General features: G+C 33.4%; 1 protein-coding gene across 1 annotated transcript in view; it reads right to left on the bottom strand.

Moving 5' to 3' along the window:
• Positions 1-2816: 2816 nt before the first annotated feature.
• The window catches only part of mwh (multiple wing hairs), a 204123-nt gene continuing 180661 nt past the window's right edge, over positions 2817-26278 (bottom strand). Inside the window, exons 6-11 of the mRNA XM_089638341.1 lie at positions 10245-10451; positions 8788-8920; positions 7770-8036; positions 5976-6140; positions 5650-5803; positions 2817-5194 (exon numbers count right to left, since the gene is read on the bottom strand). Of these exons, the coding sequence (XP_089494467.1) occupies positions 3543-5194; positions 5650-5803; positions 5976-6140; positions 7770-8036; positions 8788-8920; positions 10245-10451 (2578 nt within the window). The 3' untranslated portion in view covers positions 2817-3542. The remainder of the gene's footprint in view (positions 5195-5649; positions 5804-5975; positions 6141-7769; positions 8037-8787; positions 8921-10244; positions 10452-26278) is intronic.

Raw genomic sequence — 26278 nt, 5'->3', positions numbered from 1 at the left:
CACATCTGTTATTTTAGAAATAATTTCACATAGTTCATTTATGTTTAAGTTTTAGGTTCGTATGCATTAACCAGTAAACTAAGGCCCCGTAGCAAGCGTTTAAAGATGGTTTGTAAGGGAGGGTAACCGGATAAATCATCACAATGATAATACATCATATCATTAAAAATTTATATAAAGTTATGGAAAGTGATGAAACAAAAACTTTATTAATTGGGTTATGTAGTTTAGGTTAGGTTAGGTTAAAAAAAAAATTCTTCGTTTCTAATGACTTTATATCACTTTTCAAAAGCGTGTTGAATTGTCACTGTGTTGAGTTATCATGGAACCGTAAGGGAGATATGTAAATACGAATGTTAGAAGGAGCTCGCTAATATTAAAACAAACGATAATAATTAAGCGAAAATAGTGAAAACATTTAATAAAACACGACTTGTTTGAAATAGGGCAAAAATCTCTCGACAAATGCTTTAGTTGCATTTAAAGAGGACACTGTAAATTTTTTCATGCCTATAACATATTAAATAACAACAAAACGTGTTTTAAATATATTTCGAAGGCGATTTTTTTCTATCGAGGGAATTTCATATAATTAACTTTTCGGCATTGCAAATTTAAAGATATTATCTTAAAAAACAACATATTGTTTTTTTGGAACTTAAAAAGTTAAAGAGTTAACGAGAAACTTGTTATAAATCGATAGAAAATGGGTATGCGGGGGCTTCACTACATACCCACCTCCCATTTAAATCTTACAAATTTATTGCATACTATACATATGTATATTATATGCATATAGTATGCAATACATATGTATAGTATGCAATGACCCTAAAATAATGTGTCGGACTTTTAGACCAAATCGGAGCATAATTATTTCAACAAGGGTAATGTTAATATAGACCCATTTCTGAACAGTAATAAAAAAATTATAACCTACAAATGCATTCCTAATATCTACTGTAAATATGTTTGCATTGTTTATGTCATATTCCTCTAAAAACTGTAATATTAGTTTAAAGAAAAATATGTAATTCACACGCCAGGCAAAGCGTGTGATATGTTCCAATAAGGTTAACTTTCTTAATGTGTTCTTTATTTTTTGTTTGTTTAAATATGATATATTTCCAATATCTTCAGGAGTTAGATGGCAGCCTATAAGTATAGAGGTACCTACAGACTGAAGGAAATTAGACCCCAATTCTGAAATCAGTGATCGTGGAGAACACAGTACATTTCGGCTACGACCGATAGTTAGTATTTATTTATTGGACAATTTGTATAGTGCTGCTTTTGTGAGATATCACCTCAGGGGCGATTTACAGTTGATGCAGGTATTACAAAAATAAATTGAAATTAAGTTAAATAAAATGAAGTACAGGAACAGGTGACACGAAGATGGAGACTCTGCAGCAAGAATCCTAGGTGGTGAGGAAACTGGACCAGCTGCTGCAACGAGAGAGTGCATCGCGTCCACCAACAGTGCCAGCACGAGGTTCGTCATCCGTCCAGGTATGTGTCTGCTGCTAATAGAGTATCCATTGTATTTATATTTTATTGAAATAAATCGATGTTTAGAAGATAGAGTGTTTTCCTGTGTTCCATTGGTGTTCTCGTACCAAGATAGTAGAAACACAATGTTTTACTTGAATAGTCATATGCCAGCGGTAAACGATATATTTCCCATTTCCAATCGCAATTCAAATAATATATCCATATTTTTTTTTTTGTTGAATGCATTAATGAAATCTTGCAAGTGGAAATTAAACCATTTCCCGACATCCGATCGAGCTCAAACTCGACAGATACACTTGATGACACTCACACTAACATTTTTCTGAAATTGGTTGATATTTTATTAGAAAGTTTACAGCAGCTCATATACGATATAAATTACGATTTGTTTAGGTGTTAGCAGTGTTGACTCTAGTCCCAGGGGAGGAAAGTTCAATCCTCAGTGAAAACATTTTTTTTAAGTTTTAAAATACACTTTAAAAGTTCACAGCAGTTTGAGAGCCAACCCCTGTGAGGAAGGTTCAATCCTTAGTCAAAGCAAAGCATATTTTTTTACTAGCTTTAATTGGCTACTTTCAGGCCCAAGAGATGGCGCAACTTGGTCGAAAATTTAAAATAGATGTATGTTGTTTGTCTAGGTATTTGAAAAAATTAAATTAGGTAAATACTTAATTAAATTACCTATATGGGAAAACAAATAAAGGTTGTCTACGCATCATAACTCTAACATTCATCCACGCCAAACATATTTCAATATAACAAATTATTAAAAGCAATAATTAGTCGCCAGAAATATCAATACAAATTGAAAATATCTCCCGAGTAAAAATAAATACCGTCGCCGGGAATTGAAGCCGCACCTTCTGATGTCCGGTCAGATGCTCTGGACCACTGAGCCACGTCGGTTTATTTCCAACACGCCAACTAATTCAATATGTTCTAGTACTTCAATCAACAATTACTGCTTATTATATTTTTTCACCTCCCGTTTTTTCACCATTCCCGTCGGCGGCATTTATTTTTACTCGGGAGATATTTGCAATTTGTATTGATATTTCAGGCGACTAATTATTGCTTATAATAATTTGTTATCCTTTGCGCTATGCATAAAACCTTGTCTTATAAACATTAGTTTATCAAAAAAAAAAAGTTTCAATATACTCCACCCCACTTCAACGATTTTGAAAACCCCCACATGACATGTAAACGAGTTTCGGAAGCCCTGTCGTACGCAACACGCTGTGGTTTTTCCCATGTGACATCAAGGGTAGGACAAATAAAGAGAAGAAATCGACATCATTAATTTTATTATATTTCTTCATGTAAAATAACAAAATAATTATTCCTTAAAACAATTTATTTCTATTTTAATTTACTCAAACTATTAACATATAGCATTTGGCATTTATCATATAAATTAAGGCGTCTTGTCAAAATTTTGCAGTTTCACAAAATTTTTAAAAACGGCATCTTAAATTTTCAATTGATTTGTTTTCTCCTTAATACTTTATCCCGATACTTCACCAACACCACTTTTGAGATTCATTATTATCGTTTATACCCATTATTTAATTGTAAATCGTATAATTAATTTCACATGTTAATTAAGTAGGGATGCTTACAAAAATAAGTTTTTAGAAAATATTTTTCCTTTATCTTCTTTGTAATTTAGGGATATTCCATGAAAATATTTCTTAAATTAATAATAATATTGCACTTAATATAATTTGATTCGTTTAATAATAGTTATGATTAAAAAACTTATTTACAACATTGAATTCTTCGTATTCATTTCCGAAATCACCGTTACACGAGAAATCCAGGAATGAACGGAATGTTCAAAATACTCTTTCGATAAAGATAAATACTAAAAGTAATTAATTAAAACCGATTTATCTGAGTGAAATAAGTCAAATGAAGAACATTAAGAATAACATAATTTTGTCCAGCATTGTGTTGTCACGTTTTTCTTTTATGTAAATAAATTTTCACGACTCCTAAGTTCATATATTTGTGAAATTAACTTCTCAATATAATCCAGAAGGAATATCAGTTAATTTTGCCAAACCGTTCATATTACTGGCTATACTCGTACTCCTTGTTCCGGGAGGCGACAAAGCTCTCGTTGTGTTATTTCCAGATATTCCGACACTCATTATTCTGGAAGTTGAAAAGCTCTTAGTTCCGTCTTTGTTGCAATTATTTTGTCCAGAATAGAGACCGGCATTTGTGTGACCTCTTCTTATGATGAAAGAGGTGTTGCTGCCATTGTTCTGGGAATGGTGTTCGTAGGAGTTAGAACTCACTCTAGAAGAGGGGAAAAAGAGTCTATGCGAACCGTCAGAAGATGGGTGACTTGTTTCATAAACTTCTTGGGTGACTTTGGTTCCAGACCCCTTTGAATCGTGCCTGCTTCTCGTGTTTCGACTCAATCGCCTTTTGCTCGGGCTTCTGACTACAACATTGCCTGACGAGTCTCTAGCCAGGTCTATATTTGAATGCATTTTAGTCATTTTTCCAGTCCAATCAAACTGGCGATTATTCTCTGATGTGAGAATTATGTCTACCATGGAGTCAAGGCCTTCGTCGATTCTGTCCAGGCTTTTGGTGAGTTTTTTAGCTTCTAGAAGTGCTGCAAAGTCTTCTCGCTGTTTTAAAAGTGCCACTTGCGTTGTCTGTTCATTTCTCTTGTTCCCGTGCCTGGTAAGTGTTTCATATTGTGCATCGTTTGCCTCGTTGAGATAAAATAGTCCATCAAAGCTGTCCCTGCCTATCTTTCCAAGGTCATCAACACTAACAATTCCTACTTGCTGTTCTACCCTTGTGAATGATTCCGTTCTCTTGATTGACTGTTTCCTGCAAACTTCCTCACCTGATTTGTGTCTCGATCTTCTTAATTGTTCCTTTTTTTCTGCCATCACTGCCCTTTCCCTTGCATCCATTATTGTGTTCAAAAGTGACCTGTTATTCGTTTTGACGTAAACTTCCTGTTTATCTGGACGAACTGGTGGAAGCTGCGGTTGGCATCTTGAAGCGCTTAATAGTGAATCAGAGCCTTCATCACTTGAATAATATTGTGGGTCATCATCATACTGTGAATCATTTTTGTTATTGCAAATAACTCCTTGCTGCGCAGTTGGTATAAAAAGATGGACCAAACTCTTCGACTTTCTCGGAGGTTGAGGTAGTATTTTTACAGGGATAATTTCTGAATCCGAATCTACAATTGAACGAGCAATATAGTCAGATCCATTAGTAATTATAATATTGTGTTTGGTGCTTGTGATGGAGTCTTTTTTCTCGAGGTCACTGTGATTTCTGGATTCAACACCAATGGACACATTAATTTCAGATTTTTGGTTGAATTTCGATAGTTTTTCTTCAGCAATTTTGTCCTTTTCATACTGTTCAGATTCAGCGTCATTAATAATGTTTCTGAGTTCTTCGATGACTTCTTCAATGGTTGTTTCATCTTCGTCGTCGGTGAGTTTTTTTATCGATATTTCTGAGGGAGGTGTTTGGCGCCTTTTTTCTTTTGGATTACCAGAGCGCATAAGAATTGTTTCATTTTTTACATTGAATACTTCATACACCATGGGTTCTCTTTGTAATTCATCATCTGGGCTGAGAGATCTTTCAGAAGAGCTTATGCCTTCGTCTTCTGGAGGTGAAGATTCATCTAAAAAAAGAGTAAAAAACTTTAGATTTGAAGATTATTTGAAGATCATTTAATTTGTCACATAAAAGGACCTATGTGTCAACAGTATTTTAAATTTTTTAAGAGTAATAAGTGTTATATTCGACTGCATTGTTTGTGAAAAACAAACGGTGGTTTAATACCGAGTGCTCACAGACCACAGAATGTTACTGTACTTTATAGTTTATATTAATAGTTATTAGTTAGTTAATTGATACCGGTGATGTTTCCGCTATTAAACTTGCCTTCAGTGTATATATTTAGTATTTACACAAACAAAATAACCCAAGGTAATCCCTTCACCTTAGTTTTATTTGAAGAATATTACACAAGTCAAGGATTTAAGTTTTAAGGTGAAAAATTTTGTAATTTTTTTTTGCATTTAGCAAAAATGTATTCATGAATTTCTCAAAAAGCCGTATAAAATAATATTTTACCTCTTTTCACTGTTTTTTGTTTGGGAGCAGGTTTCTTCCTGAGTGTTGTTCCGTGATCTGATCGGAGAGAAGTAACTTCCTCTTGGAGTTCACAGCATCGTTCTTTCAAACACTGTTCTAAGGAGAGCAAAATTCCTTTTTCTTCTTGAAGGATCTAAAAAATAATAAAAATTCCTTAAAACTTATTCCAGAACATCGCAAGAAGAGTAAAGTTCTCATATTCTTAATACTTATAAGAGGATTTGTTTTAAGATTAGCTTTCAACATTAGATAATATTTAACAGAGGTCAGCTGAATTTTATAAACGTTAAATATGACATTTTTACCTGAACTCTTTTCTCTAGCAGTTGGAGTTTAGTTCTGAGGTCGTCTTTCTCTCTTTCAGCTTCTGTCGCCTTTTCGCTCAGTCCATCCACATCAATCAGTTGACGCTCATATCGAGCAAGTTCTATCAATACTTGGTCAGCCCCTGGAGTGTTTCTGGCTACAGCCTGTTAACAAATACATTCGAAAATGAATTGATTAATTACATTGATAAGAATACAATCTTCTATAAATATATTTATATATATGTAAAATGAATGGTATAAGATCTGATTTCTATGAAAATGTCAAAATGCAGTCTTCTTAGTGCCAGGAGTGTTTAGAGAGTGGTTTGAAATGGTGAGTTATCCCTGTACTGGAATATGGAGTGGAACTCAAGTCGACATAATGTAGTTTTTTAACAGTATCATTGTGGATTTCAAAATACTTCATGAAGCGAATGGTAATACAAGTCGGGGATGCCCGACATGAAATGAATTAAATAATTACTGTGGTAAAATGAAACGTAAGTGATGAACGAAGAAAGAGATGTAAGGAGAATGAATGAATTGGAATTGAATGGTTGAAAAGGTCGAGGACACCCGAAGAAAATTTGACATGATCAAGAGAAACGAAAACTTATTACAATACAATAACATTATTTCAACCTCAAAAATTAACTCAGCGGTCAAGTACTCTCGAATTCACAACCTACAAACGTTACCCCAAATCATTTATTAGGATAATACACTTGCGTTCATTGGTTATCATATTGCTAACTGTGGAAAATTGGATATTAAACAATTTGAAAGATTGATTCTTCGTTGTTGTCATAAAGTCTTTGTTTGTTATAAGAAGAAGGCAATTTAGTAACGCAATGTAAAAATTCAATGATTACTTTCGTTTGCACAGAAAGAAACTAAAAGTTACCTATACACCATCCCAAAGATGAATAGTGCTACTAGCTACAGGAAATAAGCAGCTAGCGGATGTCCAAGTAAAGTCACCTACCTGTTCAGATCCGGTTCTTTGTTCGCTTTCTTTGCTCTCATAACCTGTCCCCTGCCACTGGTAATACCAGCGCAGAGCCTGCCTACTACCTATCTGCTTGTTAACTTCAATTACACCAGCTTAAAATGTGATTGTGAAAGGTAGAGTATTAATGAATTAAAAATGCGAAAAAATTATCAGGTGTTGGCTGAGAATGAGTTATATATTTTCAGATAACGTTTAATTCAATTTTCCAGATTTCTACTACTTTAATTGATTTGAACTGGGTTTGGATTTCTTTTAAAAGCATTATTCACATCATTACAAATCTCTACTCGATACAGTGGGCTTAAAAGGGATATTACATATTAAGAGCTTTGCAATAGTATGCGCTTTGGTTACACAGGCCTTTTTCTCTTCCATTGAATGTAAAACACCATCATAGATATTTTTTGGTTTACACAATGAAGTAGTTTTACGAATAAAGCATGGCGTTTCTTCAGCCAGGACGTTATTCACCTACTGAGACTTCAATTTCTTACTATTCCTCTTTTAATTAGTCGGCGTAGAACTTTGCAATACGGACTAGTGGTCGCCAACATATGGTTGTGAGACTAAACCGAGACGAAAAAACTGTGGGCCTAATCCATAAAATAAACCACAGAGAATTAAAATGAACCTTAAACTCGAGAATCTTGTTAATGAGAGCTCAAAAACATCAAATCAGTGTGTCCCAAGGATTTACTATTATTACCTGGTTATTCTGTAACTATGATATGTAAACGAATCGGTAACAATATTTCCCGAATTTTGTGAATTTTTCTCACCTTCCGTATCGCTACCACGTCTAACCCAGCTTGGTCCAGCTCCGCTTGAAGGTACAGCTTCCTCTGCGGGGTGGGTGCTCCTCCAAGTAATGCGGCCAACAGCCTTAATCCTGCGGCTGGAAGCTCCCCCCCTCCTGCCCCGCTCTGGAGCATCCCGGCAAGGAAGCGGAAGCGACAAGGCTCGCCGTAACGCAGGCGCAGGGTGGATAGAGCCTCAGAAACCCCGGAGTGGCCCTGCTGGGATACTTCGCAGGCTGTTGTCAGCAGCTGGAAACAAAACAATTAAATTTAGTAAATTACTCAATAAACTCCAGTCTATTTCAACAGTTTGTTCTAAATCTAACAGAGAGCAAAAGAGTAACACAATTCTTCTTCCTGCGGCATCCCCATCGGAGTATGGATCTTATGTAAATTTCAAAACGATTATTTGCAATGTCTTCACTATGTTTACCGTTAATATTCCTCTGGAAAATCACAATCATTGCACTGAGATATCCATAATCTTTGTCACCTTTCATGATGTAATCAACATAATATATTAGTCTATTAATTTTAATTCGTATATTTGCTAGTTTTGCAATGTTCGGCCATTTGATGACCAATTTCTTTCCTATTCTATCCACCCACAATATTTTGGATAGTGCCCCTATTAACCAACTAATCAGAAGCTAATCAAAATCTTCCGTGTTTTGATTTATTGTGTATTTATTAGTAGATTTCTGAGCATACTCAGAAATGTGATGAATATATCCATAATATCAATGCTATGGATAAACTTTTGCTCTAATTCATATATTCTACCCACAAAACTTGTTGTAGATGCAAATATTTACACAGAAAGGCGTTTGATAACTACTGCAAAGACAATATCAGCGATGCAATGAATGATGACAGACTTCAGTGATAAAGATCGAAATAACACAAGAACACGACTAGAACCAAACTAATTTTCTCATTAGAGGAAATGATTTCATTTCTACGATAAGGAGATAGATGAAAGTAAGATAAATGGTAATACCTGCAAAGCCAGGACTCTAGACTTGTTGACTGTGGACATGATGCACGCCGCGAGGGCGTAAAGCCCCGCGGGACAAGACACCAATCTTCGAGCTGATTCTGGATACCGTTGGCAACAACTGTGAAGGCATTGTCTGAAAACAAAACATATGGGGATCAGTTGCTGTGATAAATTGTAAAACGGAAATTTTTTGAAAGGCATCTTCAGTCATTCTTTGAAGAAACTTTAGCTCTATATTAAGTTAAGATAATTCAAATCGTAATGAATGAATAATGACAAAATGATATCCCAAAGATTAGCTATCACACTCATATTTCCCTTCGTTGTAAAAACAATAATATTCAAATCCCAGATTCCAAGATTCCATTCAATGTACCTGCGCGTTCAACACGCTATTGTGTCCTGTTCCGGGTGATCAAAGCAAAACGAACTCTAAGCAGAATTTTTGCCTGAACAGACCATGCAATAATTACAATAGCGTATTATCCAAGGTTGATATTTTCAGTTGAGAACTTACCAAATACAAGAGGTACATAAAATATTAAAAAATATATAAAAATATGGTATTTTTCAACGAGCTGGAGGAAAACGACTACATTTTTGGCACCACGAGGGTTCAAGAATACTTTGTATTAACATTGATTTTAGTCGTACATTGACCGCCGAAGAGCGCACAATGAAATAACCAGCCGCTGCGCAGAACAGTAAAGTTCGCTAAAAAAGGCAAATATTTGCAGCGTAGTTGTACGTTGTGGAACCTTTCTACGCAGAATCTGAATCGTTTTTAAACAAACCGTCTGGCTTTAGTTGTTAAATTATAACATATTTGCAAAAGTTTCTTAATAATAGTGTAGTAAAATATACAATTTTAAAATCAAGCCCGAACTTTTTATTTACCCGATTTGGTATTTGTTGTTAAGTTTTTTTACGCAGCCAACATTTTTTAAAAAGGACTAGTAATTTGTAGGCAAATCTTATTATTGAGGACTGAATAGCGATATTACAATGCGAGTTGCCTTTATGCTGTAAGATTAATTTATTGACAAATCACAGAAAATTAGACGGTCCCGCCACCTCCCGCGCTCTTTGCAACTTAGTTTGTTCCCCTTTCCCCGATTGGCTGGTTTATCAATTGTCTATGATCTGATGCTTAAAATATTTATATTTTAGTCGGTCATCCTTCTGTCCTTCCTCCGAAGTGATGTATCGGTTTTAATCGTGTTTTGTTTCATTTCTCATACTGTAAAAACTCATAACCTTAAAAAAAATCTAACTAATACTCGGACCAATTAGACGCCCCGATTTTTTAAATATCATCAAATTTGTCCTTTAGGACAATTATTTATCATTTTAGCTTCAAATGTTATCTTTTAACATTATAGATGGCAGCACTTCTGTTTGTGACTAAGCATGCAAGGCAGACATTAGGGTAATAATATTAGATTTTCATAACTTACAAACAAGCAAGTTCATCCAACAGAGACCTTCTCTGTACGGCAGGTGGCAGTCTGGGAGGCGGAGAGGTAGCGACCACAGTCCCCGACCCGGCGGAGGCGTTAGGAGGGGGGGAGTTGCCCCCCGACTGGCTGAGCTGGATAGTGCGGAGCGCCTCCACCACCAATGAGACTCCATCTAACGGCTCGCTGATGAATTCTTGCACGAAACTGAAAAAAATATAGAAAATTATTAAATTATTAGTGCATAATTAAAAAAAAAGTATTTAAGAATAAATAAATATTGCCACTGCCGAGAATCGAACCCGGATCAACTGCTTGACAACTATGGTGATCATTATTGAATGGATGCCGGTTCTAATTCAAAATTCAAAGTGTCAAAATTCAGTCGATGCGATGTCGAAGGCATATTTTGAGTATGTGTAATTTCAAAAAGTCCTGTCAGTTTCAATTCTGTTATTGGTACTCGTAAATATATTAGTTCCATACAGACATCTGGAGGTCTAGCACCGATGATTTATAAAGCTATATATCAATACGATATGGACGAAACCCGTCTTCTATGGCCTGTTAACGATATTTGCGAGCACGGTCTGAATATGATTCCGACAGATGGTAGATAAAAACCTCTAGTGCTTATATAGGTACTTTATCGCTTGTCCGAATTCTTCACACAATCAGTTCCGAATTTAACAAATTAAAGTTTTTTTGAACCATATTTCACGTAGGACTAACGCACAGCACAGACAAACTAAATGAGTATGATTGATATTATAACATTAGTCTATAAAAAGTGTTGAATTTCTATTATAGGCGTATGGTTAATATAAATACATTGAATCTTAGTTTGAGCAGAATCAAATGGTATTTGTGTGCTTAAAATTAGCATAAACTATACACTTATTGAATTAAAAATAAAACACCATAAATAACTGAAATACGAATACGGATGTCAAGCGTGAGAAAATATTTTAAGTGGATACAAAAAAATCGTTCTTTTCTGTTTGTGTCATGTATTAAACAAATCATTTTTAATATTATTATTCAAATAGTTCTGCTGAGATGTGTCTAAATCTATACAGGTACTCGACCCACGCTTTTAACGTGTATGTAAATACGTCGACGTGGTTTGATTACAAGTAAAAAGTAATTAAAGCGGTAAGATAAAGAGATAAGAGGAAATGGTTTTAACTAATAATTTGCCTGACGAAACGGTATTTTTTTTCGTTTGATGACCACACAGGAGTCTCCATTGCGAAAGTAAATAGCTCCCCAATATCTGGGTACATTTTACATCAGAATCAAAGCAGTTGATTTTCCGGGTGACCGGATACATCGTCAAAATAATAATTCATCACATCTTTAAAAAGTTATATAAAGTCATGGAAAGTGATGGAACAAAAACATTACTAACTGGGTTAAGTAGGTTAGGTTAGGTTAGGTTTAAATTTTTTTTCATCGTTTTTAATGACTATATATCACTTTTTAAAGGTGTGTTTAATGGTCACTGTGTTGAGTTATCATGGAACCGATTTTCCGTTACCTAATAACCCAAGCGTTTTAATATTTTTATTTAGTCCGTTTGTTAGATTCCCCTATCTTAAAAAATTAATTGCAATATTCAGAGCACAGGCGTTAGGTGGAAATTTTATCCTTATTCTACAGGTATTTCAATGGAAGATGCTCTCAGCATGAGAGATGCTGCCGAGGAACTAGCGTTATTGCTCTATTCGGTTCCGGTGCAAAGTCGGGAATCACGTCAAACGCACAACCTACGATTGTACACTGTTGACATTTGTCACATGAGAACGGGTAGGTAGTTTTTAGGACTAGTTCTTGAGTTTGACAACCTCAACAGAAACGATTTTTTTCTGTGCCTTCTGTGTGGAGTTGTGGAAAAAATACAGAAACATTTTCCAAAGCTGTTGAATAATGTTGTTAATTTTAATTTTTTTCAATATTTCAGCTCAAATCAGTTTTCTGTCTAGATAATATGAATCAGCGTCACTTTTTCGGCCATATAATATATCGGAAATATAATTTTCGAATGGCTATGTAGCTTTTAAACCACGTTTTTTTTAAGTAAAGCAAGACTTTATATTGATTATTAAATTTTTTCAAATCTGAATATCGGGCGTTTTTTAAATCTATTAACAATTATTATTTTAATGAAGCTAGCTTTACACGAACCTTATTTCAATACAGTTCCCCGCTTGGAAACCGTATCGCGATCCATATGGAAAATATTGCTTTACGTGATCATTATTTCTTACACATTGACAAATATAGTTGTCATGAAAAAAAAAATTGTTTTTCGGACGGTGCTTAGCTGTCGAAAAATAACACCACCTAAAATATAACCAGAAATCACAATTTAAAAATAAATGTCTCAAAATGTAAAAAAAATACTCCGCGAAATTACCGAACAGAAATTTAGTAATAAAGACAGTGTAGTCTACCTGTAATCTTTTTTAAAAGGTATTAAATATATTTAGAAATTAACGAGCAACATTTCTACATTACGTTAAATAATAGTGACCTACGTAATTTGTCCAGTTGATATTTGCGTGCCAAACTGGATGAAAATCGGTTTGAAAAATAACTTCTATTTTCATTGCAAAATCCATTGGAATGACGACCTGTAATTAAACAGCAATGTGTTCGTTAGTAAATTAATGATGATTCTTTGTCAATAATGATCATTTTCATTTCACCGACGAGGCAGAATGTCGTGACTTCGTCATATTCATGTGCTATTCATTGTCTATGAGCTGTGCCATATATGGCACAGAGAGTACGAAGAATCGCATTGTTCGAACTAATTTTACGCGAAGAATTGATCAGGTTTCTATTCGATCTAAGCCACGAGAAAGCAGTTCAGAGAATGAGGAAGATTCAGAACGGTGTACCTATATAATTTTATACCCATACAAAAACTGTGAGTAAGCAATGCTAATTTCATTCTAATCGTTTAAAATAGGAAATAAGTAGTAATAACATTTTCCATACGATCGATTGTTTTTAAACGTTATATGGATGCGATAAACCATATTCGTATACGGCCGTCAAAAGCAAAAACGCAGCTATTTGTAAATGTCATATTCTGAGATACGAAAACTTCCATGTTTATCTATCTAAAATATTTAAATATAGACTTATTTAGACGAATGTTTCGGATTGCTTCATAGTTTGAAAATGCAATTCATTGTAACAGAAACCCAATATAAAACCTAATTCTTACTTCAATAAAAACAAGCGTATTGATTGTATAAATTTACTTTTCATACGCAAGCATACTGTACCTACATTAGATGTATTCTATCTTATAAGCATTTATTATTGTCTAGCTTCAAATAATAACATACCTACTATTATGGACATAGTGAAAAAATTTAAACCCTTAAAAAATAAAAAAAAATGTAAAAAAAATTATATGTAATAACTAAATTTGAAGTGCTTAATGTCGTTTTAAGTACTTATTCGTTTTGTTTTGGCGATAATTACCTCAAGGTATCGCGATGGAACTCACTATATTGTGATTGTGTTGTATGGTCCTTTGTAGAGATACAGTGGTTAGTGTTTGGTCATCCTTTTTCCATTCTTTCCATACCGTGTTCATTCCTACACATCAGACTTCGGACTACAGCCAGTAGCCCATCTAAGAGTTCGTTTATACATTCGTAGTTAAATCTTATTAATATACGTGTTGCATTTATCGCAAGGCTCTTATGATGCTTTTAGAAAAGGTATATTTCCTAAGGGATTGCCGCCTCCCTGGACCCCAAGCGGCGAATCCCATAGAAGACAATGTTCTTGTTGCTTGAAGATTAAGGCCGCATCCTTATCTTTACTCCATAGACCTAATTAGGAATGGAGAGACACTGGGAAGACTGTTCTGTATAGTTCACATATAATGAAAAACTATTTCTTTATTTAGTTTCAATGTTTTCAAAGAAGCAATACTGTGCATCTAGATTAATTAATACTAGAACACAGTTGGTTGGGAATAAGATCCCTTGAGAGATATTCAGAAAAAAGGAAACGTCTTTTGAATAGGATGTCTGATTCTTTGAGGCACTCGTTTTGCAAGGGATAAATCAATAGAAAATTGTTTTTGAAGAAAATTCTGTGTAATTCTAATTCTATATTTGGAGGTTGAAGGTAGTAGGGAAGGGAAGGAGATGGGGAACGAAAAGGTGAGAAAGTACCTGGCTCTTCAGATTTGGTTACGAAACATGGCTAAAGTCATTTCAAGCCAAATTTCTAATCAGAATGGTGTTCTTTCACCAGGGCTGTACTGAAAGTATGCACTACTCAGGAACGTGCTGCAAATATATTATTATTTTCAATAAATAAATTATTGTGAACACATATTAATTAAACTAAATTTACTAGCTGTCGACGGGATTAGAACCCGCGATCTACGGATTCGTAGCCAAAGATCGTAACATCTCGAACAATCGAACATCTCCACAGAAGCCTAACCTAACCTAATATCAATAATAAGTGTAATTTATTTTTAATTGAGAGTATTAAAGTTATTTGCGTACAAGAAGTAAAACAGAAGAAGAAATAAACTGGATATAATAAATTGATCAACTGACACCAAAATTATCTCCATCGAAAAGTTCGTTTTCGGATTGAGATTATTTATGTGTTTTGAGAAAGTGCAGACCTTCATTTGCATTTATGAAAACGGCTTTGGAAAAAACCTTTCATCTGTGAATGAAGAAAAAGCGCCTGCATGAACCAGTTTCAGCACTCTTTAGATTAAATTAGATTACATTAAAAAGTATTCAAAAGCGTGAATAAAATTTGATGCAATTAGATTTAATTCTTATTGCGATCGAATATCGTTTCCTTAAAATACATGAAGGTTATATTTAACAGTTATCATAACTCATACAATTAATTTACGCATGTTGATGTAGTTTTTATCAATGTTATTTACTTGTACTTGACTTCCACCTAACTTAATGTCTCCCAACAATCCCTTGAAAAAGTTAAGTCGTCACGTCTCTGGATCTACAACCATGACATTAACTAGTAACAAACGAAGTAACAGTAAATGTTATCAACAACATTAAAACACCGAGAGGTAAATTTGTCCTACATCTGAAATTAATTGAAATCATCTTTTTTTCTACCGCGATTGGATTGGAATCAAACCTGAAACTGCCTGACGCAACAGATGCATAATATACCACATTGCAGAGACAGTCATCATTATACGATTCCAACGTATTCTTAAACAGGGAATTTTTTTTTCGGTCAGAGTTATGTAAAATGAGTGCAGTTTTAAACGAAGTGCATCGCAAGAGGAAAAATCATTAAACAGGTAATCACAAGAGAAGCAACTATTATAACAATCTTGTTTTTAACACCTCTCCCATAAACGTAATTAATCCCCACAAAGTTAATTATTATCGTCCACCTTTACCATTGCAGGAATTGGTATTTAACAAAAAGCACTACTTGTCTGAATTGTTGGTCCAGCAAAGGCCAGTAGTAGATTGTTACTCAGCATAACAAAAACTCACAAACAGCGATGGAAAGAAAAGCATGTTTGTTCGTCGGGGCATAACCGCGAGAATTTAACGATTTGCCACTAAACGCGATGAAATAAGAAGAAAGCAATGCAGTTCTGAAGCCTTGCACATTGTGTGCTGGCATCTTGATTGGTGAGTGCTGGACAGTTCTGGCATAATGCATGCAGGCGGGGCTCCGTCAAATGCACTCTAAGCCGTTGGGGTGCATTTATGCAAGTGGGCGATCGCGTTGTTCATGTTCAGCGCTTGACGCGTTATGCCACTAGCTATTAGTATAATTCAATGAATCATGCAAACTAACAAAACGTGATAATATGACGTAGGTTTTAATTATATAATCATAGTTTCAATGACTTTTGAAATAAATTAGTACTTAAGTACATTTTTCTATGCATTCAAAGTGATATGCTTTTATATCGGTTACTTTTGGTTTTCGACGAAATTTATCTGCGACGATAGGGCTTGTGAAAAGGTTTGCAATAAGTTAAAATCTTGAAAAACGATGGACGCATTTCATAACTAAAAAATAACAACATTCAAAATCCACCTTCGATAAAGGTTAAGGATACGGTACATGGTTACAAACACCGTTTTCTCAATACGTGTTTGATCTTGTGTATGTACATCACACCTGTTCTATTTTCAAGCAAATCACAAAAGTAGACATTAAACGAAAAGTAAAAAAGAGTGCCCAGAGAAAACTTAATAGTACCTTGCGGAAATCATATTTTTTTTTTTTTGCTTATATCCCCGGATAACATAGGCTTCGTTAGGAGGATCTCACTAGTAATGACTCATCCGTCAAACTGCACCTGATTTTTTAATCATCCCCTTCAGGAGAATCAAACGGTTATCTGTTTTGAATTGCTATATTTATAATTTTCACATTTATAAAATATCTCTTTTGGAGAGGCGGGTACATGTACCGCCATCCCTGCAACTATTCTTCGAATAACAAACACCTATGATTTAGATCATATCTATGATTATGTGATTCGTTAAGTTTGGTGACTTATCAGGGGTGTCCGGGTTCATGTGGTGAGGATTTTTCAGGTCTTGACGGCCGATGCGACTGCCGGGCCGAGAGAAACCCGTTGAGGGAGAACCTTTGACCTCTGACACCCATATTCCTACCCACCCCTCGTACCTTTTTCCTTCCCAGAACTATCTTTCCTTTAAAAGACCCTCCAAACAGAATTCTTAATGATGTCATAGGCCTCGAGGAAAATTATGTTCCGTTGAAATTTATATTGAAAGATGTAGCAAAGTCGAAGATACTCTCTGAAGAAATGGCTTTGGCCGTGTTTGGTGACCAGGTATGAATAATCAGGTACTTCCCCACCTTCTTCCTACACATTTACTTCTCCTCCCCATTACCTCCAGCCTCAAAACATACCTCAATTGAGGATTCCATAGTCACGCTAGCTTCAGTGTGGTGTGGTGATACATAAAAATAATTTTATGATGATTGGGTGACCTCCAAAAGATGTTAGTGAAATATTATGGGGGATGTATGCGGTGGATTATCGGACCTAGACAATATCCTCAACACCGGGTAATGTTGAAAGGTGAAGAGAATATGAATAGGGGGATGTTAATAGAAATAGTTTTGTTCCAACCACTTTAAAATCAATGGAAACTCTCTACTACGAGTATGTCGAAAAAAATCCTATGATTATTTTTCAATCAAATAAGTTATCGTATAACCTGCAAATTAAGGACAAGTATGTCGTAACTACTATGAAAATCAATGTATAGTATTGTCTTATCTGAAGCGGCAATTTTTTTGCAATGGTGAGTTTGTGCCTAATGAAATAAATAAATAATGTAAACCTAATAAAGAAGATAAAGGTCCGATTAATATCCTGTATAAAAGGTATTTCTATTGTTCCCGAAGAAAATAGAAAAAAGATTTATCTCCCTTCGACCATTGGTTGACTTTGACATGAAATACGCGAGGATCTGCGGAGGCTTCAAATTCTTCTGTGTCTTAACTTAATGATGGTCGTCTGTGTCTACTAAACCAGCCTCCATGAATCCACATTCTTCTCTGAACTCGTCTGGTTTCCTTCGCAGGACATTATGCCTTTCCCAGGACTTAATGCTTGCGGTAATGGCGGAATAATTCTGTGTAATTAAATATATAGCGTCGGACATTAAAAAAATTCATTTTCAATTTTTTGAAAGGTTGTTTTTAGAAAAATATTCTATTAAATAACTGTAATAATTTTTAATGTATATCATCTTCCTAAGTCTCTTTTTCATCTCTCACTTATTGCAATTGCATATTATTTTTCACACTAGCGTGCTGTACACGGAGAAAACATAATATATTAGGTATAAGATGTAAAATTTTATAACTAAATAAAATATGAATTAAAAAAAAATAATTACTGCTGTGAATAATGTTAATATATAAACTCTGGTCAAATTATTCATTTTCAACTTAAAAATGGGACTGCAGGCCCATAACTAATAAATTAAAGGAATTCCTAACAAAGTATCAGTCAAAAGGGAATGTTCTGTAAGGACGGCGGAACACGTATTCATACAAATATTGACAGTGATATGGGCGTACTGATATTGTTGCATTACGTCATGATATTTATTAGGAAAAGAACACGTGTTCTCGATATATTTTGAACGACTAATATTTTATCAGGTTTGCCATCATGCTGTCACTTTTTAAACAGGATAATTTTGATGAAAAATAATGAGATTTTATAATTCCAATTTTAATAATTTCCATTTAAATATTATATAACGAGTAAGTACTTTATCGCTTGTCAGAATTCTTCACAAAATCAATTCCCATTTTGAAATTGATAGGTACTTAAATTCAAAGCAATTTTTTAGTTTTTGAACAGATTCACACCACAGACAACCAAAATTAGAATATTCAATATTTCGGGTAAATTTAAAATTTTTGTGGGTTAATAAACTTCGTTTCTGTGAAACTGAACTGTTTTTGAATTAAAAAATAATATTAGTGAATATATAAAAGAAAAACCTAAAGTTGCAGAGAAATTACTAAATCATCACCAAAATTTTTATTTAAAATATTAATAAATTTTATTCAAAGTACTAAAAAATGCTAGTCAATTTAAAATACTAATAATTCAAAATAGATTGTAAGAAACACAGAAAGCAAAATATACTTGAATGTACAATTGACTAAAATTATTATTTTTTCTGTTGTGCGTATGTGATTGTTACTCTGGTTCAATAAACTCGGATTTGCTTTGAATTAAAGTGTCGCTAAACGAAGTACACAACATACGTGTATAATATTTTAATACAAAATTATTTTGACTGTCATTTTCGAAACTGATGACATGTCTGATGAATTCGGACTATTCCGTGATTTAATTTGCGCTAGTCATGATAAAAAATTCTTAATCATACAAGAACGCTTTAAAACCTCACGGGATCATAATTTTTAGATTTTAATTGAAAATTTATCCCATCGAATCGTTAGTAAATTGACCGTAAAGCAAAAGATATATTGGTGAGATAAAGATTCTCAGATCAATTCAAAAATTTGATCGAGGAAATTTTCTCACAGTTAACTTAAATGTTTTTAATTTTGGTAATCCAATATACGTTTTTATCTATTTTTAATGATGGTAATGAACGAAATGACTGTCATTCGTTATTGAAAATACCTGTTTAAACAGAAAAACATGATGTGGAAAACGTTTTGGAATTCTTCTTTATTGAACGAAGAAGATAAAAAGGGTTTCAACTATAATTACTTAACAATTTATGGCTCCGTTAGATAAGGCGGTACCGATTTCAAGTCGACGTGTAAAGATATTATTGCAACATAATGTAGCAGTTGTGTGGAAAATCATTTAAAGTTGATTTGATTTACATACTGTTACGTGACTACACCGTACAGTCTACCCCATATCGAATTTTAATGATCTTTTGGTTTTAATCAATTAAAACCGAGTTAACTTTAAGTTTAAAAAATATATTGGATGTGAGCTATTAATTGTATTTTAATTCATCAAAAATTCGAGTTAATTTCATCTTATTTGATAATCATCTTAAAAGTGTCGAAAGTAATATAAATAATAATAATAAGTGTTTTACTATCGGTTTTTTTGTTGTTGTAACAAATAGATATAATGATATCCTCACTGGGATCTCCCGTGCTGAGGATTGCATTTACATATTATGTTTAATTTAATTATAAGAAAATTAATATTCCAACAAAGTTTCATTTGAATTTAATTATGAACATATATCATGTAATATAATATTTTTTTTTTTAAATAATTTTAAAATAAGTAAGATAGTGTTTTTTGGTATAGTTTAGTCATTAATAAAAATAAGAACGTTATAATAATAATGATAAGTGAATATTAGTCATTTTAAATACATGTAGGATAACGAAAGATTTTTATGTTGGGGGATCAGTAGGATTTATAGGCCCCGTTAGAAGTTCTACCGATCCGAACCCTCCGATATGAAAATATCTGAAGTCGGTGAATTATTTTCCCATTTGATCTCTGGTGAGTTGACGTGTTGTTCTTGTATTTATTTTGCTTATATAATGCACTTGCATAATGTTGATTGCCTAGATGATCATTTGTGGAAAAGTGTGGAAACGGTTTAGTTTTTCCTATGGGGAAGATTTAACCGGGACATAAAATCGGAAATAAAAGTAATAAATAGTCATTGATAAAAATAAGAAAGTTATAATAATAGTGATAAGTAAGATTTTTTTACATTCTATGCATTCTATCCCTTGAATGCATAAAACAATATTGCTTTCCTCATCAAAGCAAAATTTTTACATAAAAAAATTGGAGTGTTTTTATATTCAGTATAGTTTTTGAAAGTTTATCAAATTAATTCGATTAAAAAGTAAACTATCTAATAACCACGTCCTTTGTACGCCGGAGTAGGCAGAAAGAAAGGACTACCTGTGAACACTATGTCTTAGCACACACCCCTTGTTTCATTAACATTCATATATCTTTTGATTCTTGACGTTCTTTGGTTTTTGGTATTTGGCACACTTGACCGTACCGTGTCTTCCTCAGAAGTCGAACGTCCTCAATTTCTTGTACCATTCACATTTATAATCGTGAAAGTAGACGGAATGATATAGAAATGAGATCCTTGAGGCATACGTGTGACAAAACCATGTGTGATCATGTGAAATGTGGAGATTTGCAAAGAGTATAATGACACTTTCATCTACTCATTAGTAAGCGTAATAAGTAGATGAAGGTGTCATTTACAGAAAATTAACGAAGCAATGAACAAAAGAAAGATAACGATAAAAATAACTTATCCTTTCAAGGAGAATATTATTTGACTCCTATGACATATATTATGCGAAAAACTAACATTATTCTTCACACATTCAGCAAGCATATTCAATACGATTCAAAAACACCAAATCAACGATTTTAATTTTTTCTCCTTTCTTCCACTTTTTCTTCTTCATCTACTTCTTCCAAGACAGAAGAAAACAAATTAAATATTATTTCTTGGAATCCATTTTAAACCCGTGACTCCATAGCCATAAAAACCGGCGTTCTACCTCTAGGCGGAAAGGCAACACAACTCCGTGTAATTTAATCCCAAACGCTTGAAAAATACTGCTATGAACGTTTATCTTTTTCATCACCTTACAATTTCAAACCGATATGCCAATCTTGTGGACCATTTCCTCCTAAACCAGTTTGTATTTTTATTTATTATTTATGACACACTAATCTTCAGTTGGTAATTTTTTTATTCGTTTATCGTGTAATATTTAGGCAGGCGCTTCATAACGGAACTGCTACATAACATCGACATGGAAATTTAAAAAAAATGTCAGTCTCACACGATACGACAAAGCACCTAGTATTAAGTCGTAAATTCACGTCTGTCTGTTTGTGCGTTTAGTTCTTCTAAACCACGGAACGGATTTTGAAAGGGTTTTCACCATCATTTAGAAAATTTCTTCCGAAAGGTTTACATATATAATAAATGCATATTATATTTATGAAAAGTCGATGTTTTATAATCAAGTCGTAGAAATATATTTTCAGGCACTAACTACATTGTTAACGCTGGCTAAACCTTACCTATAATAGTAATACCTATAAATGCCACCAAAGTACATATTCTGGTCGTTGTCCGATTTTTTGTGTTTTTCAGAATTTTTTTAATCAGAATACCACACTTAACAAGTTTGTTTTGTAAAAATAAGATTAGATAAATAGATTGCAAGAATTCTTGACAAATCTTTGTCAATTTAGATAACTAGAAAATATTTTTCTGTTAAAAATATTCAGTTCTATGAAATACGCCTTACAAATTCATAACTTTATTAATCAAATAATAAGTTAGTAGGTACTAATTTAATAATGCAAGTTTTTCACGTGTTTATTTTGCAAATACATAAATATCATAATAAAATTGCAAAACAAATTTAAAACAAAACTTTTTTAACTGCAGATCTCCAAATTAATTAAACTTCAAATATTACCGTTTTGACAATTTTAACTCATATAATTTTAACTCATATTTTAGACATGAAATGAAAATCCAATACCCAATCAAACTCAAACTGGAACACCCCGTCTATCTTCCCATCTACTCTCCCTCCTTCGTCCCTTAGGTTTAAGGGACGAAGGAGGGAGAGTAGGGTGTTCAAGTGTCTGCTCTAGTATAATAATATAAATATAATAGTTATAAAATCCAATACCCAATCAAACTCAAACTGGAACACCCCGTCTATCTTCCCATCTAATCTCCCTCCTTCGTCCCTTAAACCTAATCCCATATTTCCTCAAATCTCCCCACCCCTTCAACATATTTTCTAAATAGTCACTTTTACTGTCACACTTTACTCATATGTATATATAATTTTCTGTGGAGAGATTATAATTATTATATTTATATTATTATACTAGAGCAGACACTTGAAAAATCACGGGACATTAAAATTATCGTAGAATTTGTGAAGCTGAATAGATTTATGATCACATAGCCTTTCAAGACAGAAATCGCCAATTTCTAAAAAATATAATTATATTATTTGATGACAAATCAGAGAGACGTCTAAAATTTACCTTTATATTAAAAACCGCTAGTAAACTTAAAAAATGATCAGTCAAAAATTGAAACAAAATTAATGATTTATGAATTCAATAATAATAAAATAATTTTCTGATTATTAATTAGGTACCAAATTTATGATGCAATTTTGAAAATTTTAAACGAATTTTGTGTTCATTACGCGTGAATGTTCATATCACAGTCCATCGAAATTAGTGTATTTATAATGTTTGTTCATCTTAGGATTTGCTGTTAATTTCCCACAAAATAAATTATTTAAATATAACCAATGAAAGTATAAATTTTGCACGTTTATAATAATTAACTTTGAATCATATGAGCTTAATAGCAATGTTGCAGATTTGTTCACATCCTACCGTCTAATTTATTAAGCTATTAACCACAGGCTATAAGTTAGCTACACAATATGACCATGTACGTTCGTCTCACTTGTTAGTGTGTACCGTTTCTGTAAAGATCACAGATCCAATTAACATTGCCAACGTGCGCTCTTATGAGCAAAAAGCCCTTAAATCTATCAAGACTCGCGTCCCACTAGACTGACATGGCCACTAGAGCATGTCCAAGGTCCAGATGCAGGCTCCAGATAAAGGCTGCTTTATTCTGAAACTTGTAAAGTTGCCAACAGAGTAGGCAGTGCCTATTATTATCCTCTATCCTTTCCCTAGAATAATGATCGTAATCGGTCAGCCTGGGTGAAGAATTGATTATAATACCGTATGATTATGAGAAAAGATAATTTCAAATGATGAACGGAATGTAAAACCTTTTTGTTGTGGTTAAATGGGTTGCCGTTGCACGTCCCTGTTATTAAAAAATATTTTTTGCACTGAGCCAACAATGTAGGAATATTTTAAATCTCTACCTATTTTTACTTTAGGGTTTAATAATAATGCACAACCTTCCAGTTCTATGAAATTGAAAGTAATTTCATAGTTTATGTGGAAAGATTATATAATTTACTAGCTTGAGTTCCCAGCGTTGCCCGGGCTTTAAGCAGAGTTTTTTTAAATCAGATGTAGACAGTTTTACGAAGTATCACAATTCTACTTTAAGGGGTGGGAAGAGGGAATGTGGGGTGGTTTTTAGAAATCTCGTGTAAACAGTTTTTAACGTCAAGTATACACAATTTGGACAATCTTCTAACAAAACTGTAGGTGTGTATGAAAAACAAAGCCATCCACCTACGCATAAAACTCGTAAAAGATCAATGGTTTCGTTGCTTGTGTGGCACGTAGCGCCGTCTTGTTGAAAGTAAACGTTGTCCAGATCTATACCATCCAATTCCGGCCATAAAAAATCGTTAATCATCATATGTTTATATAGAATTAATCATTTATATGTATAGATAGAATTAATCATTTATATGTATAGATAGAAGATTAATGACGAACTAAAAATAGCCATGTTACTCCATCGTCCCACGGGTCGGTAAGTAAAAATTCCACACTGAACTGCGTTGCAGACCGTTACCTTACCGACCCGTGCGATAGCGGGCTTAGTTACTTAAATGCAACTTATGCATCAATAGTTAAGTAAGTTTGTATTAAAAAAATACCTTCACGAGTGAAGTCGATAGTAATTGTGTTCTCGTCATGACAAACCACATCTGCAGCAAACAAATGAAATATGAAGGCAAACCACACCTGCAGCTAACAAATGAAATTTGAAGGCAAACCATATCTGAAGCAAAAAAGTAGAAAAACCCAAACTTCATATGAAGCAAACAAATGAAATTTAAAGGCAAACCACATCTGCAGTAAACAAATGAAATTTAAACGCAAACTTCATCTGCAGCAAACAAATTAAATTTAAAGGCAAACCAAATCTGCAGTAAACAAATGAAATTTAAACGAAAACTTCATCTGCAGCAAACAAATTAAATTTAAAGGCAACCCAAATCTGCAGTAAACAAATGAAATTTAAACGAAAACTTCATCTGCAGCAAACAAATGAAATTTAAAGGCAAACCACATCTGCAGCAAACAAATGACAGTTAATTAAATATTTTGTGTGTAAAATAACTAATCTAATAATACGTCAACGTCACAAGACCCTACTTATATTTATGAATCGTTGTAGGGTTGTATTTAACCAAAAATATTGTGTATTGAGAATAAAAGCAAAAAATTTGATTACTTATTATGTAAGAACATCAGGTAATTATTTCATCTCACAGATAAACGGAATAACATTCAATACGTAGCCATTTTATTTCAAGAAAATTGGCAAGTTAAATCAAATAAAACTAATAATTATGATTTATTGCGTTTCATGTATCTGCCGTTATTATAACAATACGAATTCTTGTTTGTATTGAGATCCCTTTCAACTTCCCATCGTTATTTTTATATTACCGATAGATGAAAAGAAATTAGAAAAAATAGTTTCGTAATCGCAATGGGATTCAAACTAGTAATTTGTTATTCTTTGATCCTCATAGAATTTTGGCCGGATACAGCTTGGCTGTAGTTCAATTAAACTGATCTAAATGATTGAATATTCATCCGTTTTTTCACACGATTTTAAAGTAGTTTACGATGTCTCGTACACATCTCTTCGATTAAACTTTATATGGGTATTATTACCCGGATTCGTTCAGGTTCAAACACTCTGTTTAAGGAACAATTTTCTCAATGAAGTTGAAAGAAACAATGTTGCAGTCAATGTGTATTTCAATTCCAATGAAATGACATCGTAAACTGAATATGTTTTCGTTGATCTAGAAAATCTGGGCAAAGATACTCTCAATTGAACAAATATTTCTTAGAAAATGTTACGAAGTTAAAAGTTGTCCCATTTTTAACTTTCACTAATGACATTTTTTTTATATTACCAACTTGTCACATTGATAAAAAATAGTTTTTTACTTTCAAAGCCTCAGGAATACTGTGAAAAGATGTAAAGCGTCCTCAACCTTGATGTTAATTTAATGCTTACAGAAACAACATACTTTGTAAGTTTAATATAAAGAATATTAGGCCATTTCAGCACAGATTTTTCCTCTTAAAATTAGGAAAACCGATTTTTAAAACAAATTTATAATCCGATATTTTTGACGTGAAAGCACATTTAAAATCGCCTTAAAAAATTGCGAAGTTTGGGGAGGCAATCGCGCCCAAACGGGGAACAGTTTCAGTGGAGGTAATTTCAAACTTATCTATCTCGGCTAAAACTAGCCACCATCTTAAGATGGGTTGTTTCGCAGAATTTGAACAATTCATCAAATTACAACCTTCATTTTCGGGTTCCGTGAAAGTCCTCCAAGTTCTGTTATTTAATCATTATAGGCTAGTTACTTGACAAAACTGAAATAATAACAAAACTTGTAAAAATTTTTCACAGAACTTGAAAATTACCTTTGAAATTTTTGAATTGTTCAAATTCTCCGAAATAACC

This window comes from Hesperophylax consimilis, chromosome 12 (genome assembly GCF_061612785.1).
Source record: "Hesperophylax consimilis isolate HC1 chromosome 12, BYU_Hcon_1.0, whole genome shotgun sequence".
In the NCBI taxonomy this organism is placed as follows: domain Eukaryota; kingdom Metazoa; phylum Arthropoda; class Insecta; order Trichoptera; family Limnephilidae; genus Hesperophylax; species Hesperophylax consimilis.
The sequence above is the reverse complement of the archived record's forward strand: the minus strand, read 5'-3'. Positions and strand labels throughout refer to the sequence as shown.